This window comes from Camelus ferus, chromosome 4, assembly GCF_009834535.1.
Source record: "Camelus ferus isolate YT-003-E chromosome 4, BCGSAC_Cfer_1.0, whole genome shotgun sequence".
Taxonomy (NCBI): Eukaryota; Metazoa; Chordata; class Mammalia; order Artiodactyla; family Camelidae; genus Camelus; species Camelus ferus.
In genome coordinates this window covers 75,274,666-75,289,671 of record NC_045699.1, presented here as the reverse complement: position 1 = coordinate 75,289,671, position 15,006 = coordinate 75,274,666, and the positions used below count along the sequence as shown (strand labels likewise).

General features: G+C 45.7%; 1 protein-coding gene across 19 annotated transcripts in view; it reads right to left on the bottom strand.

Annotated features, from left to right (window-relative positions):
* The window catches only part of EHMT1 (euchromatic histone lysine methyltransferase 1), a 119,331-nt gene that overhangs the window by 87,744 nt on the left and 16,581 nt on the right, over positions 1–15,006 (bottom strand). For 16 of the 19 annotated variants that reach the window (XR_004319606.1, XR_004319607.1, XR_004319608.1 and 13 more), the window contains exon 2: positions 523–689. The exons of the other annotated variants lie outside the window; for them this stretch is intronic. Coding sequence is in view for 13 of the 16 variants with exons in the window: in XM_032479068.1 (XP_032334959.1) it covers positions 523–681 (159 nt within the window). In the remaining 3 variants the exon portion in view is untranslated. The remainder of the gene's footprint in view (positions 1–522; positions 690–15,006) is intronic. 19 annotated transcript variants of the gene reach the window in all.

Here is a 15,006-nt window from a genome sequence, read left to right as displayed (position 1 = left end):
GTTCAGAGGAGTCCTGACGGATCTTACAGCCAATCAGGGACCAGTGCACGAACTGATCATGCAGCCCCTCCTCCTTACGTGCACATCCCCCGTCCCCCTAAAGAAGACCCTGTGCGCCATCGGGGTCTCGCATGGGCTCCTCTCGCTGTGTGGCACACTGATGCCTGCGACAGCGTCCCTATTAAACTCTCCTGAATGCTTCTCGGTCTCTGGTCACTTTACCAACCCGAGCATCACTGTCACCGGCCTGTTTGTGCCCACACCACCAGTTACCTAGAACTAAACCTACAAAAGATGGTACAACCTCTGCAGGAAAGTACAATTTGACTGAGTTTGTTTTTCTTAACTAAACGAATAGAGAGATTTTATATTCACCAACAAGAAGGCATGATATGGGGGAGATGTCACAGGTTGTCAATTGACCTACAGATTCAATGCAAGTCCAACTAATATCCCAACATCGTTTTTCATGAAATTTGAGGATTCTAAAGTTTATATAGAAGAATAAATGGCCCAAAATACCCAGAATGCTTCTGAGGTCCGTTTCCAGTACTGATGATGAGCAAGGAACTGAGGCGCGGGCAGAGGCGCTGACCAAAGGCGAGAATCCAGAGGGAGTCCCGCACAAGTGGCCCCAGGACGTGCGGTGTCAGGTCCGTGGGGAAAGGAAGACCCGTTCATACCTGAAGCTAAGAAAGAATAATTAAGTGTACGAAAAAAGATGACACTGAATCCCTACTGCTACCATTTATTTTTAATTTTAAATACAAGAAAAGAGCCAACTCCAAAAGAAATAAGGAATTACACGTCAAAAACAAAACTTAAGAGTTAAAACCTACATAAACTTCTAGACTGTGAGATAAAGAGACCTTTCTCAGAACAAGAAAACAACTAATTGTAAAACTAGGAGAATACATGAACAATACCCACAACTAACAAAGAATCTGCACTAAGAACATACAGAGAACTGCAAAATAATGAGCACAAAAACAGACCAACATGTGCAGGACGTCCCACAATAAAAGTAGACAGATTCAGTCAGTAAACACGTGGTGGCCAACAGCATTAGTGATCAGGGAAATACCAACTAAGACGGCGGTAAGATGCCATTTCACACACATGCACGTGACCCAACCAAAGGCCGGCCAGTACCGCTGGAGAGGACAGGGCACAGGGTTTCTGCATTTAGAGGGGGCAGGGGTCCACCGGCACAGCCCCTGGGAACCGCTCCGCAATCTCTCCAAGAGTCGATCATTTACATATCAATGCCTGGGCATTCCACCCCCAGCTTCACACCCAAGAAAGTTCAGAGCACAGAAATGTTCCTAGCAGAAGAGGCCACAATTTTTAAAAAGAGAAAAAAAGAAAAAACCTTGGAAACTAAAATGTCCCTGTGGGAGAGTGGATGAAAAAACTTTTTTTCACACAGCGAAAGGTTAGAAAGCAGACAAAATAAACCCATTACAGCAACACACAGCATGAATGAGTCTTAGCAATACCAAGGTAATGAAAAAGAAAATCCCAGAAAATCACTCTTTATGAAATTAAAAACTATTAAAATAGAAATGTTTTAGAAATACAAGTGCACTGCAAGTGTAAAAAGCAGGCGGGGAGACTGATCACGAGGTTCGGAGCAGCGAGTGAGCTCCCCGCGCGCGCGGGGGTGTGTGTGTGCGTGCGTGTGTGCGTGCGTGCGCGCGCAGGCAGGCTTCTTAGCTGTGTCAATAGAGGTTATCTGGGTCAGGAAATTAAAAGGGCTTTTCTTTGTATTAATATTAAAAAAAAGCCACTTACATATGTATATTTTTTGTATCACTTTAAGATTTCCTTCATGCAACTTATAAAAACTTACATGGTAATATCTGAGTAGTCATCCAAATATTTATAATGAAAATGTTTGTGTTATGTGAAAAAATACTGGTATTTTGTTTCAATTCAATGACAAACTTATTAGGCCTTAATTTTCAAGGAAGTAACATGACATTAAAATCTGTAAACGCTGAAAAACACCATTAGGAATGCTTTGTAATTTGGACTTGGTAAAACCTTATAAATAGAAAGACAAAAGGGAACAAATTTTAGAAAACAATGAGAAGTATAAAAAAGCCAGTTAAAAATCTACGTACCGGACAGTAACATTTACACGTCAAATGCGTAACGCACGTACACACACACATCCGCGTGCAAAGGCGCAGGGAAGTCCAGGAGGAGATTCACTCCCAGCTCAGAGTAAGGCCTAAGCGCAGGACAGGCACACAAGGGACTAGAGGGAAGGGGACGAGGAAAAGGTAACTCTGGATAAATAAGCCAAGTTAAAGGGACAGAGAAACGTGGGGCAGCGACCTCAGGTTAGTGAAGGCATCTCTGAAGACTGAACCAGAGCATCTGCCAAGAGCCCAGGCAGGGAGGCTCAGGGGTCCGGGGCGGGCAGGGGTCCGCCCTTCTGACACAGGCAGTGACTTGAGCAAGGAGGAGTGACCCGGGAGTCCTGTTGTTTGTTTCAGTGTTTAAGGGCTCCTCTGGGTTCCAGCAGAGAATGAATCCTACAGGCAAGTGTGAGTGACTGAATCCTGCAAAGGACCCAGAGCAGGGGGTGCGGCTACATCAAGTAGAGAAGGGGTCAGATTCCTACCAGGTGGTTCTCCATCGGGGCACTTCCCCACTAAGATACTTTTTGTCGTCATGACCAGGTAGGGGAGAGTGACTGGCATCACCATCCCACATGGCCCAGGACAGCCCCCCAGCAAAAAGGCTGGGCCATGCCGGCAGGACCACCGCTCGAGGCTGAGAAGCCTGTTGTCTCGGGTTTGATTTCCTCTGTTCACATTTCTATTTCCAGCTCGGATCTCCTTCCATGTGAAGGACTACAGATGTGTCCACACTCAACACCGAGCTCGTGACCACCCAACACCACCCCTCCACGTGTACTTCCTCTCCGTTCACACTCCTGCGGCGCTCAGGCCCCCAACTCCAAGAATCTGACTTCCTCTCTTCCTTGTCACAAATCACAGCTGGTCCATCACTGGGGTCGGCCTTCAAAGTACTTCTGGAGTCCGACTACTCAAGACTTCATCCTCGCTCTTCTCTCCCTCCATGTGCACATGCAATTTCTTTTTACATCATGAGTGGTCCCTCTTTAAAACAGATCCCAAATCTGACCTGACCTTTCTTCCCACCCCCTCACTGACCTGGGTCTCCTCGCCTGAGTTGTACAGCCCCCACCTCCTGCGGGCTCCCTGGCTCGCAGCTGCTTCTCAACACGCAGAGAGTGGCCCGGGCGTCCATCCCACCCAGAGAGCCCAGCCCTGCCTCCGTCCCTGCCCTCAGCACACGGTGGCCATGCAGGCGTGCCACCTGCCTTCCCACACCCCATCCAGTCTGCTCTTGCTTGTCCGTGTCCCCCTGGGGTACAAGCCTCCAACCAGCGGGCTCACTGCTTCAGCCCAGGAAGGGCGGGGCACAGGGTGGGCCCCCAGGCTCTTGCTGACTGAGCAGGTGGAGGTGAGGGTGTGTGGACGACCTGTGAACAGCAATCAGAGGTCCAGCAGGACCCCTGACTGCTCCCCTACCTTCGGGTGTGAGTCTAGCCCCTGCTCTGGGCCAGGCCTGGGGCCACAGCAGTCATGGAGAGCGAAGTCCAGCTGAGTACCTCCCACACGTCAGCACAGACCCAACAACCATGCCTAGTAGGAAGATAATATTAAGGGGAAGTTTTGAAACAAGTATCACAACCTTAACTCAAAATGTTCCATGTCCTTCCAGGTTCTCTCCATGTGTGCACATTTCACTGACCGTGAGCTATGTCAGTTCAATCCTTCCCTCCAATATCCCATTGTGTCCCCGGTCTCCATGACGGCCACATTAGCGGGAGTCCAGCATCCCATCAAGCTGATGCTGCACCAAGCAGTGAACACTTCTCGATCACTGACCACCTGTGATTTTTCAATGCATCATCACTTTGAAAACACTACGAATGTCTTCCTAAGTGACACTCACAGTGAGCTCACCACTCGTTACCACCGAGCCTGAGTGAGCACCCACTGCACAGGGAGCGCTGTCCTCTCTTCAGGTGAAGCCCCATAAATACGAATCCTGGGTCCAGGGTAACAATGGTTCTCGGTCTTTCTGACCAACCTCCACTAGCCAGGCTACCAGCCCAGTGCTCAAACATGTCACCATCCGATTCAGATGCACCCCCTCCCCCAGCCCAAACTTGGACCCCTGAAAGCTCAGCCCCACGCGCATGTTCCCTGCACTTCCCAACTTCAGAGGCATCTCCCAGTGTCTCTCTATCCAGGGTACTGCGCACCTTGGCCCAGGCAGGCCCAATCTGACACCAGGCTTCCGGTCTGTGCTGCCTCCCTGTTCCTATTCTCCAGTCCAGCCCGTCCCTTTGGGGCCCAACCCGTATTACGTGTTAGTCTGCGACTCAGCTGACACCAACAGTCACTCGTGTTTCCTGCATCAGTTACAGGTACGACTCCACCCAGAGGTAATGCGTTTAAAAGAACGCTCAGCACAACCCCTACAGAACCTCAAGTGGCTTCCCTGTGAAAAGTGGCAGGTTGACCTTAAAATTCGTATGGAAACTTAAGAGACCCACAACAGCCAAAACAATCTTGAAAAAGAAAAATGACTTTGGAGAACTCGCATTTCCCCATTTCAAAACTCCCCACAAGGCTACAGTGACCAAGATGGTGTGGTACCTGCATAAACACATTCATCTGATCCATGAAACGGAATTCGAAGCCCAGGAATAAACCCAGGTATATGCAGTCAGCTGAATTTCCACAGACATCAAGACCTCTCAATGTGAAAGAAGAGTCTTTTCAACAAATGGTGCTAGGACAACTGGATATCATGTACAAAAATTAACCTAAAATGGATCAAAGATCTAACATCAAAGAGTTAAAACAACAAAACTCTTAGAAGAAAACACAGGCATAAATCTTCATGACCTAGGACTTGGCCGCTATTTCTCAGATCCAACACCAGAAACACAAGCAACAGAGAAAAATAAACCAAATTAAAAATGTTTGTGCTCCAAAGAACACCATCAAGGAAGCGAACACACCCCACCCCCCAGCCTGGGGAAGATACCTGCCAGTCACGCATCTGACGAGGAGCCTGCAACTACAGGATGAAGGTAAAGTTCTATATTGATTTAGAAGAACTAGCACCGTCATGATGTCCAAGAACAAGAAGTGTCTTTCCACGGCTTAGGTCTTTCGTTTCGGAGTGCTCTACACTATTCCTCATACCAAACGTGCACATCATTTAAACTCATCCCAGAATCTTTTACCTTTTGTGTTGTTGTTGTTGTTGTAAATGGGTTACTGTTCTGTATATATGTGAAGGCTGCGGATTTTCATACCTCAGTTTTACATCCAGTTCCTCTACTGAATGATTCAAAAGTCTGCATTTCAGCACCGACGCTCTCAGGTTTTCCAGATATAGTTACCTCACTTACAAACGGTTTTACCACTTATTTTCAAATTTTTTGTCTCTAACAGTTCTCTTGTCTAGTTACACTGTATAATCCCAGCAACAAAATGTTAACGATTCGTGCAGATGATAAGCAGCCTAACTGTGTTACTGATCTTGGTGGGAGCACCTCCAGGATTTCCCCACCAAGAGAGACAGACAGATGGATGGGGAGGGAGGGAGGGAGGGGCGGGTAGATTCGAGACAGACAGACTGCAAGCTTGGAAGCAAGTCCCACCCCAGCTGAACTCAGAACCATGCCCGCTGACATCCCGACTGCAGCCTGTTTAAAGAGACCCTGAGCCGGAGGGCCCAGCCTGGGTTCCTGAGCACAGGACTGGGAGACAATAAACATGACCACACAACTGTGAGATGAAAAAAAGCTGCCAAATTTGAGGGAAACTGCTACACAGCAATAGGTAAGTAAAATAATATCTTTACTAAACTTTGACAAGTTATTTTTTCCTAGGAAAGTCTCCGTATCATCTAGATTTTCACATTTATTTGCCAAGAATTATACAAAATAGTCTCATAATTTTGTTATCCCACAAAGCAAGAAGGTGCTGAAAGACTAATGGGATCATCTTAAAAAAAACACAGGGAACTGGATTCAATCTCTCGTAGTAACCTAAATGGAAAAGAACATGGAAACGAGTATATGTATGTAATATGTTATGTCTAAGGCATTGTGCTGTACCCCAGAAACTGACACATTATAAACTGACTATGCTACAACTAAAAAAATTTTTAGAAGACATAATATCTTGCCTAAAGGGCTCCAACTGGCCAAATTTGAGATAATCTGACCATCACAAAGAATAAGGATGAAAATACATTATAACATATTTAATAAACACTCTGTAGTAACAGCAAAAGAGTGAGGAGTTCGAAGGAGGAAAGAAAGGTCTTTGTAAAGAAGACTCAGCCAGTGACTGGGAGGGAATGAGACAGCCGGCCGGTGACTCATGAGGAAGGACAGGCACCTGCAGGAGGGGAAGGCCCAGCAGACACTGTCCTCACCAAGCGTGGGGGCAAACTGACCTGGGACTCCTGACATGATGGAAAAGTCCCCAGCGCCACCTGTGCAGCAACCTGTCAACACTGCTTCTCCTGAGCCTAACGCCTGATTGTTAAGGACACTGGCCGACAGTCCATGAAATTCCCCGAGTTCAACCACAGCGCTGTGGTTATGTAGGAAGGTCTTTGTTTTGAGGAGACACACACTGAAAATTTAGGGGTGAAGGGTCATGACGTCTGTAACCAACTCTCTAACAGTTCATTAAAAACAACACACACAGCACACAGATGGACCTGGAGACGATCACACTAAGTCAGCCAGAGAAGGACAACCACCACGTGACATCACTTTTACACGTGGAATCCAAAATACGATACAAGTGAACTTATTTACAAAACAGACTCAGACACAGAAAACAATGGCTACCAAAGAGGAAGGGGCGGAGGGATAAATTAGGAGTCTGGGATCAGCAGCTACAAACTACTACACACAAAAGCGATGAACAACAAGGTCCTACTGTAGAGCATAGGGGCCCATATTCAGTAGCCTGTAATAACCTATAATGGAAAAGAATCTGGAAAAGAATATACATGTACAACTGAATCAATACGCTCTAGAAACTAACACAACGTGGTAAATCAACTGTACTTCAACTAAAAAGCAACAGATCAAGTCCAACCATAAAAACCACAACAGCAGTGTGTCAGCATGGAAATTCCTCAGCGTGAGTCCTGTTGCTGCAAACAGTCACACAGCCTCCAGCCAAGGGCGCTAATGAAAGACCCCAGGCCCCAACAGCCCCGCAGGGTCCAGCTCAGGGCCTCAGCAGCACCCGGCCGGCCCAGAGACCCGGCTTCCCAGCCCTCAACAGACATAAGGTGGGACGGCTGCCCCAGGAGGCAGGACAGGGTGTGTCTGCAGGCACACGTTGAAGGTAGGCAGGAGGGCAGGCCCAGGTGCACGGAAAGCAGCTGGGAGGCCATGGCGCCCGCAGCACAGGGAGCCAGGGGAGAAGACAGCGGGGCCCCGGTCAGACGCTACTCAAGGCCCCGTCAGCAAGCTGAAGAGCACCGAGGCCACAGGAGGACAGCTCGCAGAGCAGAAACCTTCAGAGTCACCCAGGCCCAGGCAGAGAGCTGGGAGAAGAGGTGGGGAGAAGAGGTGGAGGGCGGGGAACGTCCCTGGGGAAAGGTGGAGCCAGCGGCACCCCTGAGGAGCACGGTCCACAACCGCACCGTCACGTGGGATGAGGCCACAGCAGAAACTGAGGGGTCAGGTGAGGGGCTGGAGCCTCATCCAGGGCTGGAGCTGCCCACCAGCCCACCAAGCCATCAGTAAGTAGGTCCCCAAACCTGGAAGCTGGCAAAGGTGAGGCAGGGGTCAGCACGGCCCTGCTGAGATGGCTCAGGGGAAGGACGGGCCCTGGCACCTCAATATCTAGATGCTGTGCTCAGGAGGGTCCTGCAAACAAGACCAAGAAGAAAGGCTCAAGGAGGTAGGAAAAACCAGCAGAGTAAGGTGATCTGGAAGCCAAGTGGAGATAACTAATCACTCCTTTTTTTTTTTTTAAATCTGAATGTCAGATGCTGTCAGAGGTCTAGTAAAAAGAAGGCTGACAACTAGCCAATGAATTTGGCTACCCCTAAGTCAATGGTGCCCAGCTCGGAACGGGCTCCAAGGGCAGGCCTGGTGGGTCTGGGAACAGCGAAGGCAGAATGCAGTCAGAATACCTGGGATTTAATGCCCAGAAAGGTAAAGCACTGGAGCACAAATACCCCCATCTCCACAGCCAGAATGACAAGATGTTCAGCTGAAAAGCAGCTGAGACACTCAATGTTCCAACCCATCTCTGGGCCAGGAGGTCTGTGGCCGTGCTGGACCGAAACCTAGGCCCAAGGAGGCCTGAGCTTACAACCACACACCTCACAGGGCTGCAGACAGTGCGACAGGCCCCACGCCACTCTGCCTTCTGGCAGCTCTGACCCCCACCAATGCACCCCGACTCGTGCTCTGAGGCCAGGCGGCCACTAGCAGGCTGGAGCTGGCTTCCCAGCGCCCCCTCCCACTCAGAACAGGACCCTCTTCCAGCCTTCCACTAAACCCTCTACCCTCCAGCCCTTTTCCTGGAGAACTGAGCTGTCGTCCTCTCCCCTAAGCTGCAGGACTCTTGTCCCAGATGGTCCAAAGTTCATGCAAACTTGAACTGTCCTTCAGGTTAGAGCAATACTGTCCAAGAGAAACACAGCATGAGCCATAAGTATATTCCAAATTTTCTAGCAATCATGGTAAAAAGTAGAAACAGGAGCAATTAATTTTAACAAATTTTATTTAACCCAATATGTATCCAAAATGTTACCATTTCAACATGTAATCAATATAAACAATTCGTACTCCCCCAAAAAGCAAAATGTCTCAGTAAGTCTCTAAAATCCAGTGCACCTCTCAGTCCAGCGTGGACAGCTACCGAGTGTTCAGAAATCGCGTAGGGCTGTGGCCAGCTTGCTGGAGGTGGCAGCCACCTGTCCACTCCAGTCTGTGCACGTGCAGAAGCCACCCCTGCCCCAAGGCCCCGTCTGGAGTCCAGAGTGAAGACACTGGCGGTCTCGGTCTGCAGTGGGCGCGAGCAAGCAGGAGGCCTTCTCTATCGTGCCAAGGGTCCCGCCATCCCCACTGTGGCTTCCACACCCCACATCCCCTTTAACTTAGCAGGCCTGGAACTGCATCCTCCTCAGAACTACAACCCAGGAACCTCCCCAGAGACCAGGCACCAACCAGTTCTATCATCTGCCACCCAGTTCAGAAGCCAACACACAGAAGACAGTAAGTATTTGTTACAAAAATGAACAAATGTAGGACAAATCACTGAATAAACTGGTTCCTGTCTACACCTGGAAGCCAGTTAATTCCTAAAGGATTCACCCAAGGACACCGTCCAAAAAAAAAACAGGCTAATTCTGGCCCCTTCTCCTTTTACATTAAGCAATACAACAGACAGCACCTAAAAGCAGGCCAGGTAAGAGGCGAGGCTTGGAAAACTAACAAAAGGTAAAGCCCTACCTTCACATGGCTTACAGTCTAGTCACTGAAACAACAGTAAAAACTATACAAAGACACCAGTAATCAAAACACAGAGCAAGCACCATGACAAGGGGCAGCGTTCTCTGCAAGCCCAAAGAGCATGTGTCCATCAAAGGCTGGCCTGCTTCTGTACAGCCTGAAAGCGAGGACGGTTTTGTTTGTAAATACACGTAAAAGTCATGGGCGACTCGCCCCCAGTGCTCACACACACAGCAGAGCCAGGCTCACTTCTCCACGCACGGCCCGTGGCTGCCTCACGCGAGGAGGCAGAGCCCGGCGATGCCGGGCAATCGCACCTGCACAGCCTCATGGCGAGTCCGCCTCACCACCACGCGAAACCAGCGCACGCTCGTCACACGGGGGGCGAGAAGAGCAGTGGGGACTTTGCCCAACGCCGTGCTCCTGACCCATGATCACCGCAGTACTGACTCAGAGGCACAGCACAGAGTTTACTTGCACAGGCACTCTAGCTGGAATGAAAAACAACAATACACGTCCACATTACAGACAAAGCGCTCATCACAAAGTTCACAACTCACAGGAGAGCAACCATCAGAAGAGTTAGAAAATTCCAAGAAGCTCAACAAACTCCAAGTAAGATAAACTCAGAGATCCTCACTTAGACAAGTCACCATCAAGCTGCTGAAGGCCAAAGACAGAACCCTGAATGCACAAGACAGGTACAGGGCACCCTCAGTAAGATTAACCGCTGACTTCTCGTCAGACAGCAGGAGAATGTCACACAGCGAGGAAAGAAAAAGACTGCAGAGGAGAATCCCCCACACACCAAGCACCTCATAAAGGAAAGGGAACCTACAACATTCCAGGGTAGACAGAAGCCAGGTGTCACCACCAGGCGTTCCCACAAGGAGCATCACGGAAGTCCTTCACCTAAACGTCCCTCTGGACAGCGACACGAACCCACGTGAAGGAGCAACCACCACCAGAAGAGGCGTCTGCATAGGCGAATACCAAAGACAGCGTCGTCCACCTATTTTTAGTTGTAGCTTTTTCCCCTATGTGATTTAAAACACAACTGCATAAAGCAGTAACTGTAAATGTGTGTGGACAGGCATACAATGTACAGAGATGTACTTTGTATGACAGTAACAGTGCAAGAAGGACAGAAGAAATGGAGCTACAGAGGAGCAAATTTTTAACATACTATTCTAATAACACGAGTATAATCCAAATCAGATGGTTATAAATTGAAATATTAAATGGTAATCCCTAGGGAAATAAATAAATAAATAATATAGTAAAACAGTAAGGGAATTAAAATGGTACACTAGAAAATACCTACTTTACATGCACACAAAAGAAACTAATGGAGGAAAAGGGGAGCAAAAAGACAAACACCAAACAATGTAAATCCTACCTTTTCAGTAACTACAATAAATGTAAATGGATTAAATATTCCAATTAAAAAGCAGAGACCGAATAGATTAAAAAAAATACGACCCAAATGTATGTTGGCACACCTTAGATGGAAAGACACTAAGAGATTAAAGGTAAAAGGCCAGAAAAAGACATACAATGTAAATAGAAACCATAAGAGAACTGAAGTAGCTATAGTGATTTCAGACAAAATAGACTTTAAAACAAGAAATACTGCTAGAGACAGAGATGTTTCAAAATGACAAAAGGTTCAGAAAACAGGTAGATGTAACAACATAAATATACACACAACTAACAATAGTGCCTCAACACACACGAAGCAGAACCTAGGAGAACTGAGAGGAAAAGAAAACTCAACAGCAGGAGCTGGAGATTCCACACTCAACTTCTGTAACTGACAGAGCAACTAAAAAGCAGGCAGGACAGAAAGACGTGACACCACCGGCCAAGCCCCCGACACACAGGGACAGCCACCAGATGACTGCAGAGTCCCCATTCTGCTCAGGCACTCATCAAACACCCCCAGGACAGGGTATGATCTGAGACATTTTTTAAAATCTAGCAAATTCAAACAAACTGAAGTTAAAGGATGTCCTCTGACCATAATGGAATCATGTTGAAAATCAACAAAACAGGGAGATCCAGGAAATACCTAGTTAGAAATTAAACATCGTAATTCTAAATAACCCACGTGTTAAAGAAATCACAATGGAAAACACAATGTACTTTGAACTGAGAAAAAAGAGAAAACAACATATCAAAACTTAAAGGAAGCATCTTGTCTTGGTCTTCTAGGGCTGCCATAACAGAATACCATAAACTGGTGGATTAAAATATCAGAAATTCATTGTCTCCCAGTTTTGGAGGCCAGAAGTCCAAAATCAAGGTGGCAGCTGGGCAGTGCTCTCTGCTGGCCCCAGGGGAGCCACCTTTCTTGCCTCTCCAGCTTCGGTGTCAGCCAGCAACCCCTGGCATCCCTTGGCTTGTAAAGACATCCCTCCAGTCAGGTGTGTCTTCACCTCGTCTTCCCGCTGTGCAGCTCTGTGCTCACAAGGCACTCTCCTCTCTGACGCTGACACCAATCACACTGAATTAGGGGCCCACCCTACTCAAGGACAATCTCATCTGAACTCATCTGTAAAGACCCAATTCCCAAATAAGGTCACATCCTGAGGTCCTGGGGAGTCAGGACTCCCAATGTACCTTTTTGGGAAACATAATTCAACCCATAACACAGATAAAGAAGCACTTTGAGGGAAATGATACAGCTTTAAAACTTCTATACCAGAAAAGAACTCAAGCCAATATACTAAGCTTCCACCTTGAGAATCCAGAAAAAGTCAAAATGAAACCCAAAGCAAGCAGAAGGAAGGAAATAAAGATCAGAGTAGAAGTAAATGAAAGAGAGACTAGAAAAACAAGGAATATCAACCAAATCAAAAGTTACTTCTTTGCAGCTTCAACATAACTAACAAATCTTTGGCTAGACTGACCAAGAAAAAGAGAGAGAAGATTCAAACTACTAAAATCAGGAATGAAGGAGGAAATACTACTACCCATTCTCTAAAAAATAAAAGATTATAAGGAAATGCTACAAGCAACTGTATGCCAACAAAACAGATCCCCAAGTGAAATGAACAAATTCCTAGAAGGACATAAAACACCAAAAATGACTCAAGAATAAAAAGAAGTGGGCAGGGATAGCTCAGTGGTAGAGTGACTGTTTAGCATGTGCAAGGTCCTGGGTTCAATCCCCAGTACCTTCATCAGTAAACAAATACATAAACCTAATTACCTACCCCCTCAAAAAAAAAAAAAAAAAGAAAAGAAAAAGAAAAAGAAAAAAGAAATCCCACCTATAAAAAGTGTAGATCAAATTAATAATCAAAAAAACTTCCAACAGAGAAAATCAAACAGTTTCACAGGTGAATTCTACCAAACATTTAAAGAACAAGTAACACAAGTCCTTCACAAACACTTCCACAAACAGAAGAGAATACACTTCCCAACTCGTTCTATGAAGCCAGTGTGCCACCAGCCACAAAAAGACATCACAAAAAGAAAACCACAGACCAATATGATATCACTCATGAAAACAGACACAAAAAGCCTCAACAAAATACTAGCAAGCCAAATGCAGCAAGATGTAAAGAGGATTCAATACCATAAGAAACTGGATTTACTGCAGAAACACGGAGCTGATGCAGCACATGAAAATCAATGCAATACACCATATTAAGAAAATAAAGGAAAAAAATCATATGATCATCTCAACCGATGCAGAGAAAGCATTTAACAAAATCCAGTATCTCTTTCTGATAAAAGCACTCAACAAACTAGGAAGAGAAGGGAGCTTCCTCAAACTGATACAGGGCATCTACAGAAACCCAAGGCCAACATCGTACTGAGTAAAGAAAGGCTGCCACCCCTAAAAACAAGAGTTGAGACAGCGTGGCCACTCTCACCACTTCGATTTTTTCTTTTTTACTGAAGTATAGCCAGTTTACAATGTTGTGTCCATTTCTGGCACACAGCATAATAGTTCAGTCACACATGTGCATACACATACTTGTTTTCTGTTCTTTCTCACTGTTAAGTTCCTACAAGGTATTGAATATAGTTCCCTGCACTATACAGAAGAAATCTGCTTATCTGTTTTATATACAGTAGTTAGTATTTGCAAATCTTGGACTCCCAATTGATCACCTCCCACCCACTTTCCCTCCTGGTATCCATAAGTTTGTTTGCCGTGTCTGTGACTGTTTGTTTTGTAGATGAGTTCATTCGTGTCTTTTTTTTTTTTTAAGATTCCAAATGTGAATGACATCATACGGTATGTTTCTTTCTCTTTCTGGCTTACTTTGCTTACAATGACGATCTCCAGGTTCATACACGTTGCTGCAAATGGCATTATTTTATTCTTTTTTATGGCTGAGTAGTGTTCCAATGTATATATACACCACAACGTCTTTATCCAGTCATCTGTTGATGGACATTTAGGTTGTTGCCATGTCTTGGCTATCATATATAGTGCTATGAACACTGGGGTGTATGTATATTTTCGAATTAGAGTTCGCTCCAGATATATGCCCAGGAGTGGGATTACTGGATCTTAGGATAAGTCTATGTTTAGTTTTTTGAGGAATCTCTACACTGTTTTCCACAATGGCTGCACCAAACTGCATTCCCACCAGCAGTGTAGGAGGGCTCCCTTTTCTCCACATCCTCTCCAGCATTTATCATTTGTGCACTTTTTAAGGATGGCCATTCTGACTGGTGTGAGGTGATACTTCATTGTAGCTCTGACTTGCATTTCTCTGATAATTAGCAACATTCAGCATTTTTTTCATCTGCCTATTAGCCATTTGTATGTCTTCATTGGAGAATTGCTTGTTTAGGTCTTCTGCCCATTTGTGGATTGAGTTGTTTGCTTTTTTTGTTATTAAGTTGTATGAGTCACTTCACTACTTCTATCCGACATTCTTCTGGAGGCTCTAGTTACAGTAATTAGGCAAGAAAAAGAAATAACAGGCATCTAGATTTGAAAGGAAGAAATAAAACTACCTCTATTCCCAGACAACACGATCTAGTATGTGGAAAATCCGAAGGAACCCACAAAAAAGCTATTAGAGCTAATAAATAACCTCAGTAAGGTCATGTGATACAACATCATTGTACAAAAATCAATCGTATTTCTATACACTAGCAATGAACAATGTCAAAAATGAAACTAAAAAACAATTTTGTTACAAAAGCATCAAAAAGAATACTTAGAAATATATTTAACAGAAGTGCAAGATTTATACTTGAAAACATTGTCAAAACAAGTTAAAGACTTAAACAAATGGAAATATACCCAGTATTCAAGAAAGACTTAATATTAAGATGAAAATACCCCAAATTGATCTACATATCTAACACAACCCCTATCAAAATCCCAGAAGGCTTTTTTGCAGATATCAAGCTGTTCCTAAAATTTATAAGGAAATATGAGGGTCTCAAATGAGCCTTAAACATCTTGAAAAAGA